Raw genomic sequence first — 23,771 nt, 5'->3', positions numbered from 1 at the left:
TCAGAGGATTAGCAGAGTAAATATGTGAGATTAGGGAAATGGGGTCTGAGTGGGATTGTGGTCAGTACAGGCTCGATGGGCTGAACGGCCTCCTTCTGCACTGCAGGGATTCTACTGCACACAGTACTCCTGATGTGCTCCCACCAACATCCTATACAATGCAGCAAAACCCCCCTACTTCACTCAATTTGCGAACAAGTCTACCATGTGGCACTGCATCAAAAGCCTTCTGCAAGTCCATGTACACTAGATCAACAGCATTGCCCTCATTAACCCTCGCTGTTACCTCTTCAAACACATTCCAGCAAGATAGCTAAACACAACTTCCCCTGAAAAAACCCATACAGGTTTTCCTTAATTAATCGTTATTTTTCCAACTTATTTGTTGAAAAAACGAAGTTGAACAAACCGAGGGACTAAGTGAAAGGGGCAGCCACTGAAGTGCTCCATCCCAGAACACGTTACCCATGTCCAAACACACAAACCACTCACCTCCTGCACTGCGTGTTCTTGCTTCGATCGTTTGGATTTGGGTTCACAGGCGTCCCCCGACCCGTGTCTGCGCTTGCCTTGACCTGAGTGGGGGAAAGTGAACATCGATTAACACAAAGCAGCGCGGTGACTGTAGCACAGGGAGAGTGAGTACAAACACAAACTGCAGCCAGGGGAGCTCGGGAATCTACTTACTGAGGCACACACTGATCCGGTTCTGACTACAGCTCTGGGGTAGGAGTACTGAGCTCCAGATGTGTCTCAGGCTGCATGGCCAGTTGTTTACAGATAATAATCGGACTGTCTCAACACAGCACCCTGGGGCAGTGAGAAAACAGGCCCTGGAAACTGAGCAAGGATGTCGAGTGAAGAATGGTTTGGGTTTGGAGGAAAAACTTACCAGTTTCAGACAGAAAATGCTAGTCTAACCAAAGCAGACAATGAACAAAGAACAAAGAACAGTACAGCACAGGAAACAGGCCCTTCGGCCCTCCAAGCCTGTGCCGCTCCTTGGTCCAACTAGACCAATCGTTTGTATCCCTCCATTCCCAGGCTGCTCATGTGACTATCCAGGTAAGTCTTAAACTATGTCAGCGTGCCTGCCTCCACCACCCTACTTGGCAGCGCATTCCAGGTCCCCACCATCCTCTGTGTAAAAAACATCCCTCTAATATCTGAGTTATACTTCGTCCCTCTCACCTTGAGCCCGTGACCTCTCATGATCGTCACCTCCGACCTGGGAAAAAGCTTCCCACTGTTCACCCTATCTATACCCTTCATAATCTTGTACACCTCTATTAGATCTCCCCTCATTCTCCGTCTTTCCAAGGAGAACAACCCCAGTTTACCCAATCTCTCCTCATAGCTAAGACCCTCCATACTAGGCAACATCCTGGTAAACCTTCTCTGCACTCTCTCCAATGCCTCCACGTCCTTCTGGTAGTGCGGCGACCAGAACTGGACGCAGTACTCCAAATGTGGCCTAACCAGCGTTCTATACAGCTGCATCATCAGACTCCAGCTTTTATACTCTATACCCCGTCCTATAAAGGCAAGCATACCATATGCCTTCTTCACCACCTTCTCCACCTGTGTTGCCACCTTCAAGGATTTGTGGACTTGCACACCTACGTCCCTCTGTTTCTATACTCCTGATGACTCTGCCATTTATTGTATAACTCCTCCCTACATTATTTCTTCCAAAATGCATCACTTCGCATTTATCCGGATTAAACTCCATCTGCCACCTCTCCGCCCAATTTTCCAGCCTATCTATATCCTGCTGTATTGCCCGACAATGCTCTTCGCTATCCGCAAGTCCAGCCATCTTCGTGTCATCCGCAAACTTGCTGATTACACCAGTTACACCTTCTTCCAAATCATTTATATATATCACAAATAGCAGAGGTCCCAGTACAGAGCCCTGCGGAACACCACTGGTCACAGACCTCCAGCCGGAAAAAGACCCTTCGACCACTACCCTCTGTCTCCTATGGCCAAGCCAGTTCTCCACCCATCTAGCCACTTCTCCTTGTATCCCATGAGCCTTAACCTTCTTAACCAACCTGCCATGTGGGACTTTGTCAAATGCCTTACTGAAATCCATATAGACGACATCCACGGCCCTTCCTTCATCAACCGTTTTTGTCACTTCCTCAAAAAACTCCACCAGATCCAATGGGATGAAGCAGCAGTATAATATGAAGGGTACCATTCTTAGCAGTGTAGAGGATCAGAAGGACCTTGGGGTCCGGGTCCATAGGACTCTTAAATCGGCCTCGCAGGTGGAGGATGCGGTCAAGAAGGCGTACGGCGTACTGGCCTTCATTAATCGAGGGATTGAGTTTAGGAGTCGGGAGATAATGCTGCAGCTTTATAGGACCCTGGTTAGACCCCACTTGGAGTACTGCGCGCAGTTCTGGTCACCTCATTACAGGAAAGATGTTGAAGCCATTGAAAGGGTGCAGAGGAGATTTACAAGGATGTTGCCTGGATTGGGGGGCATGCCTTATGAGGATAGGTTGAGGGAGCTTGGTCTCTTCTCCCTGGAGAGACGAAGGATGAGAGGTGACCTGATAGAGGTTTACAAGATGTTGAGAGGTCTGGATAGGGTAGACTCTCAGAGGCTATTTCCAAGGGCTGAAATGGTTGCTACGAGAGGACACAGGTTTAAGGTGCTGGGGGGTAGGTACAGAGGAGATGTCAGGGGTAAGTTTTTCACTCAGAGGGTGGTGGGTGAGTGGAATCGGCTGACGTCGGTGGTGGTGGAGGCAAACTCGTTGGGGTCTTTTAAGAGACTTCTGGATGAGTACATGGGATTTAATGGGATTGATGGCTACAGATAGGCGTAGAGGTGGGGATGTGATCGGCGCAACTTGTGGGCCGAAGGGCCTGTTTGTGCTGTGGCTTTCTATGTTCTATGTTCTAATGAGTTCAGAGAGTCCTTACCAATAACGCCGAGATTGGGCACAGTGTACATCTCCTTCTCGTCAGTCACCAGCGTGGGGGCAGGGGAAGGTTGGGATCCTTCAGCACTCACAGAATCGGAGACGATCCCACATTTCTGCAGGAAGTGAGTCTGCACCAGACGGATGAAGGTACTGGAGGTCTCGCTGTATTCCTGAGTCTTACTGTCTGTGGAGAGGAAAGCACAGAGCCCTCAGCAAACACAGGAAGAAGTCTCACAACACCAAAACAGCAGACACCAGAAAATCCACATAACTGCTACAGCTCACTGACCCCTCTATACACACCGTGCTGTATCTCACTGACCCCTCTATACCCACCGTGCTGTACCTCACTGACCCCTCTATACACACCGTGCTGTATCACACTGACCCCTCTATATACACCGTGCTGTATCACACTGACCCCTCTATACACACCGTGCTGTATCTCACTGACCCCTCTATATACACCGTGCTGTATCACACTGACCCCTCTATACACACCGTGCTGTATCACACTGACCCCTCTATATACACCGTGCTGTATCACACTGACCCCTCTATACACACCATGCTGTATCTCACTGACCCCTCTATACACACTGTGCTGTATCACACTGACCCCTCTATACACACCGTGCTGTATCACACTGACACCTCTATACACACCGTGCTGTACCACACTGACCCCTCTATACACACCGTGCTGTATCACACTGACCCCTCTATACACACCGTGCTACACCCACACTGACCCCTCTATACACACCGTGCTGTATCTCACTGACCCCTCTATACACACCGTGCTGTATCTCACTGACCCCTCTATACACACCGTGCTGTACCACACTGACCCCTCTAAACACACCGTGCTACACCCACACTGACCCCTCTATACACACCGTGCTGTATCTCACTGACCCCTCTATACACACCGTGCTGTATCTCACTGACCCCTCTATACACACCGTGCTGTACCACACTGACCCCTCTATACACACCGTGCTGTATCACACTGACCCCTCTATACACACCGTGCTGTATCACACTGACCCCTCTATACACACCGTGCTGTACCACACTGACCCCTCTAAACACACCGTGCTGTATCACACTGACCCCTCTATACACACCGTGCTGTATCACACTGACCCCTCTATACACACCGTGCTGTATCACACTGACCCCTCTATACACACCGTGCTGTACCACACTGACCCCTCTATACAGACCGTGCTGTATCACACTGACCCCTCTATACACACCGTGCTGTACCACACTGACCCCTCTATACACACCGTGCTGTACCACACTGACCCCTCTATACACACCGTGCTGTATCACACTGACCCCTCTATACACACCGTGCTGTATCACACTGACCCCTCTATACACACCGTGCTGTATCTCACTGACCCCTCTATACACACCGTGCTGTATCACACTGACCCCTCTATACACACCGTGCTGTATCACACTGACCCCTCTATACACACCGTGCTGTATCTCACTGACCCCTCTAAACACACCGTGCTACACCCACACTGACCCCTCTATACACACCGTGCTGTATCACACTGACCCCTCTATACACACCGTGCTGTATCACACTGACCCCTCTATACACACCGTGCTGTATCACACTGACCCCTCTATACACACCGTGCTGTATCACACTGACCCCTCTATACACACCGTGCTGTATCACACTGACCCCTCTAAACACACCGTGCTACACCCACACTGACCCCTCTATACACACCGTGCTGTATCACACTGACCCCTCTATACCCACCGTGCTGTACCACACTGACCCCTCTATACACACCGTGCTGTATCACACTGACCCCTCTATACACACCGTGCTGTACCACACTGACCCCTCTATACACACCGTGCTGTATCACACTGACCCCTCTATACACACTGTGCTGTATCACACTGACCCCTCTATACACACCGTGCTGTATCACACTGACCCCTCCAGACACACCGTGCTGTATCACACTGACCCCTCTATACACACCGTGCTGTATCACACTGACCCCTCTATACACACCGTGCTGTATCTCACTGACCCCTCTATACACACCGTGCTGTATCACACTGACCCCTCTATACACACCGTGCTGTATCACACTGACCCCTCTATACACACCGTGCTGTATCACACTGACCCCTCTAAACACACCGTGCTGTACCACACTGACCCCTCTATACACACCGTGCTGTATCACACTGACCCCTCCAGACACACCGTGCTGTATCACACTGACCCCTCTATACACACCGTGCTGTACCACACTGACCCCTCTATACACACCGTGCTGTATCACACTGACCCCTCTATACACACCGTGCTGTATCACACTGACCCCTCTAAACACACCGTGCTGTACCACACTGACCCCTCTATACACACCGTGCTGTATCACACTGACCCCTCTATACACACCGTGCTGTACCACACTGACCCCTCTATACACACCGTGCTGTACCACACTGACCCCTCTATACACACCGTGCTGTATCACACTGACCCCTCTATACACACCGTGCTGTACCACACTGACCCCTCTATACACACCGTGCTGTATCACACTGACCCCTCTATACACACCGTGCTGTATCACACTGACCCCTCTATACACACCGTGCTGTACCACACTGACCCCTCTATACACACCGTGCTGTACCACACTGACCCCTCTATACACACCGTGCTGTACCACACTGACCCCTCTATACACACCGTGCTGTATCACACTGACCCCTCTATACACACCGTGCTACACCCACACTGACCCCTCTATACACACCGTGCTGTATCACACTGACCCCTCTATACACACCGTGCTGTATCACACTGACCCCTCTATACACACCGTGCTGTATCACACTGACCCCTCTATACACACCGTGCTGTATCACACTGACCCCTCTATACACACCGTGCTGTATCACACTGACCCCTCTATACACACCGTGCTACACCCACACTGACCCCTCTATACACACCGTGCTGTATCTCACTGACCCCTCTATACACACCGTGCTGTACCACACTGACCCCTCTAAACACACCGTGCTGTATCACACTGACCCCTCTATACACACCGTGCTACACCCACACTGACCCCTCTATACACACCGTGCTGTATCTCACTGACCCCTCTAAACACACCGTGCTGTACCACACTGACCCCTCTATACACACCGTGCTGTACCACACTGACCCCTCTATACACACCGTGCTGTACCACACTGACCCCTCTATACACACCGTGCTGTACCACACTGACCCCTCTAAACACACCGTGCTACACCCACACTGACCCCTCTATACACACCGTGCTGTATCACACTGACCCCTCTATACACACCGTGCTGTATCTCACTGACCCCTCTAAACACACCGTGCTGTACCACACTGACCCCTCTATACACACCGTGCTGTACCACACTGACCCCTCTATACACACCGTGCTGTATCACACTGACCCCTCTATACACACCGTGCTGTATCACACTGACCCCTCTAAACACACCGTGCTACACCCACACTGACCCCTCTATACACACCGTGCTGTATCACACTGACCCCTCTATACACACCGTGCTGTACCACACTGACCCCTCTATACACACTGTGCTGTATCACACTGACCCCTCTATACACACCGTGCTGTATCACACTGACCCCTCTATACACACCGTGCTGTACCACACTGACCCCTCTATACACACCGTGCTGTAGCACACTGACCCCTCTATACACACCGTGCTGTATCACACTGACCCCTCTATACACACCGTGCTGTACCACACTGACCCCTCTATACACACCGTGCTGTAGCACACTGACCCCTCTATACACACCGTGCTGTATCACACTGACCCCTCTATACACACCGTGCTGTATCACACTGACCCCTCTATACACACCGTGCTGTATCACACTAACCCCTCTATACACACCGTGCTGTATCACACTGACCCCTCTATACACACCGTGCTGTATCACACTGACCCCTCTATACACACCGTGCTGTATCACACTGACCCCTCTATACACACCGTGCTGTATCACACTGACCCCTCTATACACACCGTGCTGTATCACACTGACCCCTCTATACACACCGTGCTGTATCACACTAACCCCTCTATACACACCGTGCTGTATCACACTGACCCCTCTATACACACCGTGCTGTATCACACTGACCCCTCTATACACACCGTGCTGTATCACACTGACCCCTCTATACACACCGTGCTGTACCACACTGACCCCTCTATACACACCGTGCTGTACCACACTGACCCCTCTATACACACCGTGCTGTATCACACTGACCCCTCTATACACACCGTGCTGTACCACACTGACCCCTCTATACACACCGTGCTGTATCACACTGACCCCTCTATACACACCGTGCTGTATCACACTGACCCCTCTATACACACCGTGCTGTACCACACTGACCCCTCTATACACACCGTGCTGTATCACACTGACCCCTCTATACACACCGTGCTGTATCACACTGACCCCTCTATACACACCGTGCTGTATCACACTGACCGCTCTATACACACCGTGCTGTACCACACTGACCCCTCTATACACACCGTGCTGTATCACACTGACCCCTCTATACACACCGTGCTGTATCACACTGACCCCTCTATACACACCGTGCTACACCCACACTGACCCCTCTATACACACCGTGCTGTATCACACTGACCGCTCTATACACACCGTGCTGTACCACACTGACCCCTCTATACACACCGTGCTACACCCACACTGACCCCTCTATACACACCGTGCTGTACCACACTGACCCCTCTATACACACCGTGCTGTATCACACTGACCCCTCTATACACACCGTGCTGTACCACACTGACCCCTCTATACACACCGTGCTGTATCTCACTGACCCCTCTATACACACCGTGCTGTACCACACTGACCCCTCTATACACACCGTGCTGTATCACACTGACCCCTCTGCACACCGTGCTGTATCACACTGACCCCTCTATACACACCGTGCTGTACCACACTGACCCCTCTATACACACCGTGCTGTATCACACTGACCCCTCTATACACACCGTGCTGTACCACACTGACCCCTCTATACACACCGTGCTGTATCACACTGACCCCTCTAAACACACCGTGCTGTACCACACTGACCCCTCTATACACACCGTGCTGTATCACACTGACCCCTCTATACCCACCGTGCTGTATCACACTGACCCCTCTATACACACCGTGCTGTATCACACTGACCCCTCTAAACACACCGTGCTGTACCACACTGACCCCTCTATACACACCGTGCTGTATCACACTGACCCCTCTATACACACCGTGCTGTATCACACTGACCCCTCTATACACACCGTGCTGTATCACACTGACCCCTCTATACACACCGTGCTGTATCACACTGACCCCTCTATACACACCGTGCTGTATCACACTGACCCCTCTATACACACCGTGCTGTATCACACTGACCCCTCTATACACACCGTGCTGTATCACACTGACCCCTCTATACACACCGTGCTGTATCTCACTGACCCCTCTATACACACCGTGCTGTACCACACTGACCCCTCTATACACACCGTGCTGTACCACACTGACCCCTCTATACCCACCGTGCTACACCCACACTGACCCCTCTATACACACCGTGCTGTATCACACTGACCCCTCTATACACACCGTGCTGTATCACACTGACCCCTCTATACACACCGTGCTGTATCACACTGACCCCTCTATACACACCGTGCTACACCCACACTGACCCCTCTATACACACCGTGCTGTATCACACTGACCCCTCTATACACACCGTGCTGTATCACACTGACCCCTCTATACACACCGTGCTACACCCACACTGACCCCTCTATACACACCGTGCTGTATCACATTGACCCCTCTATACACACCGTGCTGTATCACACTGACCCCTCTATACACACCGTGCTGTATCACACTGACCCCTCTATACACACCGTGCTACACCCACACTGACCCCTCTATACACACCGTGCTGTATCACACTGACCCCTCTATACACACCGTGCTGTACCACACCGACCCCTCTATACACACCGTGCTGTACCACACTGACCCCTCTATACACACCGTGCTGTATCACACTGACCCCTCTATACACACCGTGCTGTATCACACTGACCCCTCTATACACACCGTGCTGTACCACACTGACCCCTCTATACACACCGTGCTGTATCACACTGACCCCTCTATACACACCGTGCTGTATCACACTGACCCCTCTATACACACCGTGCTGTATCACACTGACCCCTCTATACACACCGTGCTGTATCACACTGACCCCTCTATACACACCGTGCTGTATCACACTGACCCCTCTATACACACTGTGCTGTATCACACTGACCCCTCTATACACACCGTGCTGTATCACACTGACCCCTCTATACACACCGTGCTGTATCACACTGACCCCTCTATACACACCGTGCTGTACCACACTGACCCCTCTAAACACACCGTGCTCTATCACACTGACCCCTCTATACACACCGTGCTGTACCACACCGACCCCTCTATACACACCGTGCTGTATCACACTGACCCCTCTATACACACCGTGCTGTATCACACTGACCCCTCTATACACATCGTGCTGTACCACACTGACCCCTCTATACACACCGTGCTACACCCACACTGACCCCTCTATACACACCGTGCTGTATCACACTGACCCCTCTATACACACCGTGCTGTACCACACTGACCCCTCTATACACACCGTGCTGTATCACACTGACCCCTCTATACACACCGTGCTGTATCACACTGACCCCTCTATACACACCGTGCTGTATCTCACTGACCCCTCTATACACACCGTGCTGTATCACACTGACCCCTCTATACACACCGTGCTGTATCACACTGACCCCTCTATACACACCGTGCTGTACCACACTGACCCCTCTATACACACCGTGCTGTACCACACTGACCCCTCTATACACACCGTGCTGTATCTCACTGACCCCTCTATACACACCGTGCTGTACCACACTGACCCCTCTATACACACCGTGCTGTACCACACTGACCCCTCTATACACACCGTGCTGTATCACACTGACCCCTCTATACACACCGTGCTGTATCACACTGACCCCTCTATACACACCGTGCTGTATCACACTGACCCCTCTATACACACCGTGCTGTATCACACTGACCCCTCTATACACACCGTGCTGTATCACACTGACCCCTCTATACACACCGTGCTGTACCACACTGACCCCTCTATACACACCGTGCTACACCCACACTGACCCCTCTATACACACCGTGCTGTACCACACTGACCCCTCTATACACACCGTGCTGTATCACACTGACCCCTCTATACACACCGTGCTGTATCACACTGACCCCTCTATACAAACTGTGCTGTACCACACTGACCCCTCTATACACACCGTGCTGTACCACACTGACCGCTCTATACACACCGTGCTGTATCACACTGACCCCTCTATACACACCGTGCTGTATCACACTGACCCCTCTATACACACCGTGCTGTATCACACTGACCCCTCTATACACACCGTGCTGTATCACACTGACCCCTCTATACACACCGTGCTGTATCACACTGACCCCTCTATACACACCGTGCTGTACCACACTGACCCCTCTATACACACCGTGCTGTATCACACTGACCCCTCTATACACACCGTGCTGTATCACACTGACCCCTCTATACACACCGTGCTGTATCACACTGACCCCTCTATACACACCGTGCTGTATCACACTGACCCCTCTATACACACCGTGCTGTACCACACTGACCTCTCTATACACACCGTGCTGTATCTCACTGACCCCTCTATACACACCGTGCTGTATCTCACTGACCCCTCTATACACACCGTGCTGTATCTCACTGACCCCTCTATACACACCGTGCTGTATCTCACTGACCCCTCTATACACACCGTGCTGTATCACACTGACCCCTCTATACACACTGTGCTGTATCACACTGACCCCTCTATACACACCGTGCTGTATCACACTGACCCCTCTATACACACCGTGCTGTACCACACTGACCCCTCTAAACACACTGTGCTGTACCACACTGACCCCTCTATACACACCGTGCTGTACCACACTGACCCCTCTATACACACCGTGCTGTACCACACTGACCCCTCTATACACACCGTGCTGTATCACACTGACCCCTCTATACACACCGTGCTGTATCACACTGACCCCTCTATACACACCGTGCTGTACCACACTGACCCCTCTATACACACCGTGCTGTATCACACTGACCCCTCTATACACACCGTGCTGTATCACACTGACCCCTCTATACAAACTGTGCTGTACCACACTGACCCCTCTATACACACCGTGCTGTACCACACTGACCCCTCTATACACACCGTGCTGTATCACACTGACCCCTCTATACACACCGTGCTGTACCACACTGACCCCTCTATACACACCGTGCTGTATCACACTGACCCCTCTATACACACCGTGCTGTATCACACTGACCCCTCTATACACACCGTGCTGTACCACACTGACCCCTCTAAACACACTGTGCTGTACCACACTGACCCCTCTATACACACCGTGCTGTATCACACTGACCCCTCTATACACACCGTGCTGTATCACACTGACCCCTCTATACACACCGTGCTGTATCTCACTGACCCCTCTATACACACCGTGCTGTATCACACTGACCCCTCTATACACACCGTGCTGTACCATACTGACCCCTCTATACACACCGTGCTGTACCTCACTGACCCCTCTATACACACCGTGCTGTATCACACTGACCCCTCTATACACACCGTGCTGTATCACACTGACCCCTCTATACACACCGTGCTGTACCACACTGACCCCTCTATACACACCGTGCTGTACCACACTGACCCCTCTATACACACCGTGCTGTATCTCACTGACCCCTCTATACACACCGTGCTGTATCACACTGACCCCTCTATACACACCGTGCTGTATCACACTGACCCCTCTATACACACCGTGCTGTATCACACTGACCCCTCTATACACACCGTGCTGTACCACACTGACCCCTCTATACACACCGTGCTGTATCTCACTGACCCCTCTATACACACCGTGCTGTATCACACTGACCCCTCTATACACACCGTGCTGTACCACACTGACCCCTCTATACACACCGTGCTGTATCACACTGACCCCTCTATACACACCGTGCTGTACCACACTGACCCCTCTATACACACCGTGCTGTATCACACTGACCCCTCTATACACACCGTGCTGTATCACACTGACCCCTCTATACACACCGTGCTGTATCACACTGACCCCTCTATACACACTGTGCTGTACCACACTGACCCCTCTAAACACACCGTGCTACACCCACACTGACCCCTCTATACACACCGTGCTGTATCACACTGACCCCTCTATACACACCGTGCTGTATCACACTGACCCCTCTGCACACCGTGCTGTATCACACTGACCCCTCTATACACACCGTGCTGTACCACACTGACCCCTCTATACACACCGTGCTGTATCACACTGACCCCTCTAAACACACCGTGCTACACCCACACTGACCCCTCTATACACACCGTGCTGTATCACACTGACCCCTCTATACACACCGTGCTGTATCACACTGACCCCTCTGCACACCGTGCTGTATCACACTGACCCCTCTATACACACCGTGCTGTACCACACTGACCCCTCTATACACACCGTGCTGTATCACACTGACCCCTCTATACACACCGTGCTGTACCACACTGACCCCTCTATACACACCGTGCTGTACCACACTGACCCCTCTATACACACCGTGCTGTATCACACTGACCCCTCTAAACACACCGTGCTGTACCACACAGACCCCTCTATACACACCGTGCTGTATCACACTGACCCCTCTATACACACCGTGCTGTATCACACTGACCCCTCTATACACACCGTGCTGTATCTCACTGACCCCTCTATACACACCGTGCTACACCCACACTGACCCCTCTATACACACCGTGCTACACCCACACTGACCCCTCTATACACACCGTGCTGTATCACACTGACCCCTCTATACCCACCGTGCTGTATCACACTGACCCCTCTAAACACACCGTGCTGTACCACACTGACCCCTCTATACCCACCGTGCTGTATCACACTGACCCCTCTATACCCACCGTGCTGTACCACACTGACCCCTCTATACACACCGTGCTACACCCACACTGACCCCTCTATACACACCGTGCTGTATCACATTGACCCCTCTATACACACCGTGCTGTATCACACTGACCCCTCTATACACACCGTGCTGTATCACATTGACCCCTCTATACACACCGTGCTGTATCACACTGACCCCTCTATACACACCGTGCTGTATCACACTGACCCCTCTATACACACCGTGCTGTATCACACTGACCCCTCTATACACACCGTGCTACACCCACACTGACCCCTCTATACACACCGTGCTGTATCACACTGACCCCTCTATACACACCGTGCTGTACCACACCGACCCCTCTATACACACCGTGCTGTACCACACTGACCCCTCTATACACACCGTGCTGTATCACACTGACCCCTCTATACACACCGTGCTGTATCACACTGACCCCTCTATACACACCGTGCTGTACCACACTGACCCCTCTATACACACCGTGCTGTACCACACCGACCCCTCTATACACACCGTGCTGTATCACACTGACCCCTCTATACACACCGTGCTACACCCACACTGACCCCTCTATACACACCGTGCTGTATCACACTGACCCCTCTATACACACCATGCTACACCACACTGACCCCTCTATACACACCGTGCTGTACCACACTGACCCCTCTATACACACCGTGCTGTACCACACTGACCCCTCTATACACACCGTGCTGTATCACACTGACCCCTCTATACACACCGTGCTGTATCACACTGACCCCTCTATACACACCGTGCTGTACCACACTGACCCCTCTATACACACCGTGCTGTACCACACTGACCCCTCTATACACACCGTGCTGTATCACACTGACCCCTCTATACACACCGTGCTGTATCACACTGACCCCTCTATACACACCGTGCTGTACCACACTGACCCCTCTATACACACCGTGCTGTATCACACTGACCCCTCTATACACACCGTGCTGTATCACACTGACCCCTCTATACACACCGTGCTGTATCACACTGACCCCTCTATACACACCGTGCTGTATCACACTGACCCCTCTATACACACCGTGCTGTATCACACTGACCCCTCTATACACACCGTGCTGTATCACACTGACCCCTCTATACACACCGTGCTGTATCACACTGACCCCTCTATACACACCGTGCTGTATCACACTGACCCCTCTATACACACCGTGCTGTACCACACTGACCCCTCTATACACACCGTGCTACACCCACACTGACCCCTCTATACACACCGTGCTGTACCACACTGACCCCTCTATACACACCGTGCTGTATCACACTGACCCCTCTATACACACCGTGCTGTATCACACTGACCCTCTATACACACCGTGCTGTACCACACTGACCCCTCTATACACACCGTGCTGTATCTCACTGACCCCTCTATACACACCGTGCTACACCCACACTGACCCCTCTATACACACCGTGCTGTATCTCACTGACCCCTCTATACACACCGTGCTGTATCACACTGACCCCTCTATACACACCGTGCTGTATCTCACTGACCCCTCTATACACACCGTGCTGTATCACACTGACCCCTCTATACACACCGTGCTGTATCACACTGACCCCTCTATACACACCGTGCTGTATCACACTGACCCCTCTATACACACCGTGCTACACCCACACTGACCCCTCTATACACACCGTGCTGTATCTCACTGACCCCTCTATACACACCGTGCTGTATCACACTGACCCCTCTATACACACCGTGCTGTATCTCACTGACCCCTCTATACACACCGTGCTGTATCACACTGACCCCTCTATACACACCGTGCTGTATCACACTGACCCCTCTATACACACCGTGCTGTATCTCACTGACCCCTCTATACACACCGTGCTGTATCACACTGACCCCTCTATACACACCGTGCTGTATCTCACTGACCCCTCTATACACACCGTGCTGTATCACACTGACCCCTCTATACACACCGTGCTGTATCACACTGACCCCTCTATACACACCGTGCTGTACCACACTGACCCCTCTATACACACCGTGCTACACCCACACTGACCCCTCTATACACACCGTGCTGTACCACACTGACCCCTCTATACACACCGTGCTGTATCACACTGACCCCTCTATACACACCGTGCTGTATCACACTGACCCCTCTATACACACCGTGCTGTATCACACTGACCCCTCTATACAAACTGTGCTGTACCACACTGACCCCTCTATACACACCGTGCTGTACCACACTGACCGCTCTATACACACCGTGCTGTATCACACTGACCCCTCTATACACACCGTGCTGTATCACACTGACCCCTCTATACACACCGTGCTGTATCACACTGACCCCTCTATACACACCGTGCTGTATCACACTGACCCCTCTATACACACCGTGCTGTATCACACTGACCCCTCTATACACACCGTGCTGTACCACACTGACCCCTCTATACACACCGTGCTGTACCACACTGACCCCTCTAAACACACTGTGCTGTACCACACTGACCCCTCTATACACACCGTGCTGTACCACACTGACCCCTCTATACACACCGTGCTGTATCACACTGACCCCTCTATACACACCGTGCTGTATCTCACTAACCCCTCTATACACACCGTGCTGTACCACACTGACCCCTCTATACACACCGTGCTGTACCACACTGACCCCTCTATACACACCGTGCTGTATCACACTGACCCCTCTATACACACTGTGCTGTATCACACTGACCCCTCTATACACACCGTGCTGTACCACACTGACCCCTCTATACACACCGTGCTGTATCACACTGACCCCTCTATACACACCGTGCTGTATCACACTGACCCCTCTATACACACCGTGCTGTACCACACTGACCCCTCTATACACACCGTGCTGTATCACACTGACCCCTCTATACACACCGTGCTGTATCACACTGACCCCTCTATACACACCGTGCTGTACCACACTGACCCCTCTATACACACCGTGCTACACCCACACTGACCCCTCTATACACACCGTGCTGTATCTCACTGACCCCTCTATACACACCGTGCTGTATCACACTGACCCCTCTATACACACCGTGCTGTACCACACTGACCCCTCTATACACACCGTGCTGTATCACACTGACCCCTCTATACACACCGTGCTGTATCACACTGACCCCTCTATACACACCGTGCTGTATCACACTGACCCCTCTATACACACCGTGCTACACCCACACTGACCCCTCTATACACACCGTGCTGTATCACACTGACCCCTCTATACACACCGTGCTACACCCACACTGACCCCTCTATACACACCGTGCTGTACCACACTGACCCCTCTATACACACCGTGCTGTACCACACTGACCCCTCTATACACACCGTGCTGTATCACACTGACCCCTCTATACACACCGTGCTGTATCACACTAACCCCTCTATACACACCGTGCTGTACCACACTGACCCCTCTATACACACCGTGCTACACCCACACTGACCCCTCTATACACACCGTGCTGTATCACACTGACCCCTCTATACACACCGTGCTGTATCACACTGACCCCTCTATACACACCGTGCTGTACCACACTGACCCCTCTATACACACCGTGCTGTATCACACTGACCCCTCCAGACACACCGTGCTGTATCACACTGACCCCTCTATACACACCGTGCTGTATCACACTGACCCCTCTAAACACACCGTGCTGTACCACACTGACCCCTCTATACACACCGTGCTGTATCACACTGACCCCTCTATACACACCGTGCTGTATCACACTGACCCCTCTAAACACACCGTGCTGTACCACACTGACCCCTCTATACACACCGTGCTGTATCACACTGACCCCTCTATACACACCGTGCTGTATCACACTGACCCCTCTATACACACCGTGCTGTATCACACTGACCCCTCTAAACACACCGTGCTGTACCACACTGACCCCTCTATACACACCGTGCTGTACCACACTGACCCCTCTATACACACCGTGCTACACCCACACTGACCCCTCTATACACACTGTGCTGTACCACACTGACCCCTCTATACACACTGTGCTGTACCACACTGACCCCTCTATACACACCGTGCTGTATCACACTGACCCCTCTATACAAACTGTGCTGTACCACACTGACCCCTCTATACACACCGTGCTGTACCACACTGACCGCTCTATACACACCGTGCTGTATCACACTGACCCCTCTATACACACTGTGCTGTATCACACTGACCCCTCTATACAAACTGTGCTGTACCACACTGACCCCTCTATACACACCGTGCTGTATCACACTGACCCCTCTATACACACCGTGCTGTATCACACTGACCCCTCTAAACACACCGTGCTGTACCACACTGACCCCTCTATACACACCGTGCTGTATCACACTGACCCCTCTATACACACCGTGCTGTATCACACTGACCCCTCTATACAAACTGTGCTGTACCACACTGACCCCTCTATACACACCGTGCTGTATCACACTGACCCCTCTATACACACCGTGCTGTATCACACTGACCCCTCTAAACACACCGTGCTACACCCACACTGACCCCTCTATACACACCGTGCTGTACCACACTGACCCCTCTATACACACCGTGCTGTATCTCACTGACCCCTCTATACACACCGTGCTGTATCACACTGACCCCTCTATACACACCGTGCTGTACCACACTGACCCCTCTATACACACCGTGCTACACCCACACTGACCCCTCTATACACACCGTGCTGTATCACACTGACCCCTCTATACACACCGTGCTACACCCACACTGACCCCTCTATACACACCGTGCTGTATCTCACTGACCCCTCTATACACACCGTGCTGTATCACACTGACCCCTCTATACACACCGTGCTGTATCACACTGACCCCTCTATACACACCGTGCTGTATCACACTGACCCCTCTATACACACCGTGCTGTATCACACTGACCCCTCTATACACACCGTGCTGTATCACACTGACCCCTCTATACACACCGTGCTACACCCACACTGACCCCTCTATACACACCATGCTGTATCACACTGACCCCTCTATACACACCGTGCTGTACCACACTGACCCCTCTATACACACCGTGCTACACCCACACTGACCCCTCTATACACACCGTGCTGTATCACACTGACCCCTCTATACACACCGTGCTGTATCAGACTGACCCCTCTATACACACCGTGCTGTATCACACTGACCCCTCTATACACACCGTGCTGTATCACACTGACCCCTCTATACACACCGTGCTGTACCACACTGACCCCTCTATACACACCGTGCTGTACCACACTGACCCCTCTATACACACCGTGCTACACCCACACTGACCCCTCTATACACACCGTGCTGTATCACACTGACCCCTCTATACACACCGTGCTACACCCACACTGACCCCTCTATACACACCGTGCTGTATCACACTGACCCCTCTATACACACCGTGCTGTACCACACTGACCCCTCTATACACACCGTGCTGTATCTCACTGACCCCTCTATACACACCGTGCTGTATCACACTGACCCCTCTATACACACCGTGCTGTATCACACTGACCCCTCTAAACACACCGTGCTGTATCACACTGACCCCTCTATACACACCGTGCTGTATCACACTGACCCCTCTATACACACCGTGCTGTATCACACTGACCCCTCTATACACACCGTGCTGTACCACACTGACCCCTCTATACACACCGTGCTGTACCACACTGACCCCTCTATACACACCGTGCTGTACCACACTGACCCCTCTATACACACCGTGCTGTACCACACTGACCCCTCTATACACACCGTGCTGTATCACACTGACCCCTCTATACACACCGTGCTGTATCTCACTGACCCCTCTAAACACACCGTGCTGTATCACACTGACCCCTCTATACACACCGTGCTGTACCACACTGACCCCTCTATACACACCGTGCTGTATCTCACTGACCCCTCTATACACACCGTGCTGTATCACACTGACCCCTCTATACACACCGTGCTGTATCACACTGACCCCTCTAAACACACCGTGCTGTATCACACTGACCCCTCTATACACACCGTGCTGTATCACACTGACCCCTCTATACACACCGTGCTGTATCACACTGACCCCTCTATACACACCGTGCTGTACCACACTGACCCCTCTATACACACTGTGCTGTATCACACTGACCCCTCTATACACACCGTGCTGTATCACACTGACCCCTCTATACACACCGTGCTGTATCACACTGACCCCTCTATACACACCGTGCTGTATCACACTGACCCCTCTAAACACACCGTGCTGTATCACACTGACCCCTCTCTCCACACCGTGCTGTATCACACTGACCCCTCTAAACACACCGTGCTGTATCACACTGACCCCTCTATACACACCGTGCTGTATCACACTGACCCCTCTATACACACCGTGCTACACCCACACTGACCCCTCTATACACACCGTGCTGTACCACACTGACCCCTCTATACACACTGTGCTGTATCACACTGACCCCTCTATACACACCGTGCTGTATCACACTGACCCCTCTATACACACCGTGCTGTATCACACTGACCCCTCTATACACACCGTGCTGTACCTCACTGACCCCTCTATACACACCGTGCTGTACCACACTGACCCCTCTATACACACCGTGCTGTATCACACTGACCCCTCTATACACACCGTGCTGTATCACACTGACCCCTCTATACACACCGTGCTGTACCTCACTGACCCCTCTATACACACCGTGCTGTATCACACTGACCCCTCTATACACACCGTGCTGTATCACACTGACCCCTCTATACACACCGTGCTGTATCACACTGACCCCTCTATACACACCGTGCTGTATCACACTGACCCCTCTATACACACCCTGCTGTATCACACTGACCCCTCTATACACACCGTGCTGTACCACACTGACCCCTCTATACACACCGTGCTGTACCACACTGACCCCTCTTTCCACACCGTGCTGTATCACACTGACCCCTCTATACACACCGTGCTGTATCACACTGACCCCTCTATACACACCGTGCTGTATCACACTGACCCCTCTATACACACCGTGCTGTATCACACTGACCCCTCTATACACACCGTGCTGTATCTCACTGACCCCTCTATACACACCGTGCTGTATCACACTGACCCCTCTATACACACCGTGCTGTATCACACTGACCCCTCTAAACACACCGTGCTGTATCACACTGACCCCTCTATACACACCGTGCTGTATCACACTGACCCCTCTATACACACCGTGCTACACCCACACTGACCCCTCTATACACACCGTGCTGTATCACACTGACCCCTCTATACACACCGTGCTGTATCACACTGACCCCTCTATACACACCGTGCTGTATCACACTGACCCCTCTATACACACCGTGCTGTACCACACTGACCCCTCTATACACACCGTGCTGTACCACACTGACCCATCTATACACACCGTGCTGTATCACACTGACCCCTCTATACACACCGTGCTGTACCACACTGACCCCTCTATACACACCGTGCTGTACCACACTGACCCCTCTATACACACCGTGCTGTACCACACTGACCCCTCTATACACACCGTGCTGTACCACACTGACCCCTCTATACACACCGTGCTGTATCACACTGACCCCTCTATACACACCGTGCTACACCCACACTGACCCCTCTATACACACCCTGCTGTACCACACTGACCCCTCTATACACACCGTGCTGTACCACACTGACCCCTCTATACACACTGTGCTGTATCACACTGACCCCTCTATACACACCGTGCTGTACCACACTGACCCCTCTATACACACTGTGCTGTATCACACTGACCCCTCTATACACACTGTGCTGTATCACACTGACCCCTCTATACACACCGTGCTGTACCACACTGACCCCTCTATACACACCGTGCTACACCCACACTGACCCCTCTATACACACCGTGCTGTATCACACTGACCCCTCTATACACACCGTGCTGTATCACACTGACCCCTCTATACACACTGTGCTGTATCACACTGACCCCTCTATACACACCCTGCTGTACCACACTGACCCCTCTATACACACCGTGCTGTACCACACTGACCCCTCTATACACACCGTGCTGTACCACACTGACCCCTCTATACACACTGTGCTGTATCACACTGACCCCTCTATACACACCGTGCTGTATCACACTGACCCCTCTATACACACCGTGCTGTATCACACTGACCCCTCTATACACACCGTGCTGTATCACACTGACCCCTCCATACAGACCGTGTTGTACCTCTGACCTCTCTATCCAGACTGTGCTATACCTCACTGACCCCTCGATACCTCACTGACCCCTCTATACAGGCCGCTCTCACGCCCCACTCGAGCACCTGTGAGACTCTCAAGCACACTCCTTGCCTCTTCATTCATATCCTCTCCCTCCCTCCACATCCCCTCTTCCTTCTCTCCCTCCCTCCACATCCCCTCTCCCCTTCACCCACCCTCCACATCCCATCTCCCCTTCACCCACCCTCCCTATCCCATCTCCCCTTCACCCACCCTCCACATCCCATCTCCCCTTCACCCACCCTCCCTATCCCATCTCCCCTTCACCCACCCTCCCTATCCCATCTCCCCCGCACCCTCTCTCCCTTTGTAACTCGCCTCCTTTACTCCCTCCCTCTCTCCATTCTCTCACACTCACCCTCCATTGTCTCCATCAGCCTGTCAGCCACTTTCTTCACAACGGCGCTCATTGTCATCTTGCCGTTCTGCAGGAGTTCCTCCACAATCAGCTCCCCTGTGTCTCCATACAGTGTCTTGGCTGAGTAAATGTACTTTGGGTAGCGCAGGATGCGAATGATGTGTGCGCAATGTACCTCATACTCCACAAAGCCCCGCTTGTGCACATGGTAGGAAGCAAAGTTGTGATGGATCAGGACGCAGAGAGCCTTCTTAACCTGAAACGGAGCAAAGTATCAGTCAAGACCCCCACACACGCCCAGCCTGCCCTGTGCAACTTAATCCCCCTCCTCTCGGCACTGTTACCCAGTGTGGTTTAGGCTGAACTGGGACCCTGTAACAATCCAGTATAAATCCAATTATAAAACAAGGTATAAACAGACTCCCAGCTTCCAGTTGCCCTGTTGCCCCCACACAAACAGGGAGGCGATGGCCTAGTGGTATTATCGCCAGACTATTAATCCAGAAACTCAGCTAATGTTCTGGGGACCCGGGTTCGAATCCCGCCACGGCAGATGGTGGAATTTGAATTCGATAAAAAATATCTGGAATTAAGAATCTACTGATGACCCATTGTTGGAAAAACCCATCTGGTTCCCTTTAGGGAAGGAAATCTGTCGTCCTTACCCCGGTCTGGCCTACATGTGACTCCAGAGCCACAGCAATGTGGTTGACGCTCAACTGCCCTCCAAGGGCAACTAGGGATGGGCAATAAATGTTGACCCAGCCGGCGACGCCCTTGTCCCACGAATAGATAAAAATCCCAAAATCTCTGTGGATGTAGCAGCAATCACGCCTGACTTTCCCTCGAACACTGAGGAATCAGATCAACTACCTGATCATGGAACTTGGGTGTAGTGCGTTCTGCGACAGGAGATTCACGGATACACATCCCTACCTGATCGATTGGCGTCTCTGTGTCGTTGGCGATCAGCCGCAGGGGCTGGCAGCCCGTGCGGATCAGGTGGGTCCCGACTTTGGCCACAATCTGGCCATAGTGAGCCAGGAGCAGGCGGGAGCAGATCTGTGACTCCAGGTGCGTCATTCCGAACTCGGCTTTGATCACATTGGACAAAGTCCTACAGGTTCAATTGAAACGACATTAATTCATTATAAATATGGGACTAAGAGCGAGTTACAACACTGCCCTTCGTCTGGGGAAAGCAGCAGCACAAATGTGAAGGGTGCCAGTGAAATTCAGGAATATTTCTGTGACAGTTTTAGTCTCTACCTAACCCCGTGTTGTACCGAGGATAAAAGCATAAATACTGCAGAGGCTGGAATCTGAAATTTAAACAGAAAATCTCAGCAGATCCGACAGCATCGGATAGAACCTGATTAAGCAACTTCCTGATAGAAGTCTACAAGATTGTGAGGGGCATGGAGAGAGTGGACAGTCAGAAGCTTTTTCCCCAGGGTGGAAGAGTCAATTACTAGGGGGCACAGGTTTAAGGTGCGAGGGGCAAGGTTTAAAGGAGATGTACTAGGCAGTTTTTTTACACAGAGGGTGGTGGGTGCCTGAAACTTGCTGCCAGGGGAGGTAGTGGAAGCGGATACGGTAGCGAGTTTTAAGGGGCAGCTGG

General features: G+C 52.1%; 1 protein-coding gene across 1 annotated transcript in view; it reads right to left on the bottom strand.

The window, feature by feature from the left end:
* Positions 1–23,270, bottom strand: part of polr3c (polymerase (RNA) III (DNA directed) polypeptide C) — a gene marked incomplete at its 3' end in the record, with an annotated part of 37,162 nt that extends 13,892 nt beyond the window's left edge. The window contains exons 1-4 of the mRNA XM_078207776.1: positions 23,087–23,270; positions 22,151–22,406; positions 2,941–3,126; positions 493–575 (exon numbers count right to left, since the gene is read on the bottom strand). Of these exons, the coding sequence (XP_078063902.1) occupies positions 493–575; positions 2,941–3,126; positions 22,151–22,406; positions 23,087–23,233 (672 nt within the window). The remainder of the gene's footprint in view (positions 1–492; positions 576–2,940; positions 3,127–22,150; positions 22,407–23,086) is intronic.
* Between the last annotated feature and the right edge of the window lie 501 nt (positions 23,271–23,771).

Source organism: Mustelus asterias, unplaced genomic scaffold, assembly GCF_964213995.1.
Source record: "Mustelus asterias unplaced genomic scaffold, sMusAst1.hap1.1 HAP1_SCAFFOLD_2707, whole genome shotgun sequence".
Classification (NCBI taxonomy): Eukaryota; Metazoa; Chordata; class Chondrichthyes; order Carcharhiniformes; family Triakidae; genus Mustelus; species Mustelus asterias.
The sequence above is the reverse complement of the archived record's forward strand: the minus strand, read 5'-3'. Positions and strand labels throughout refer to the sequence as shown.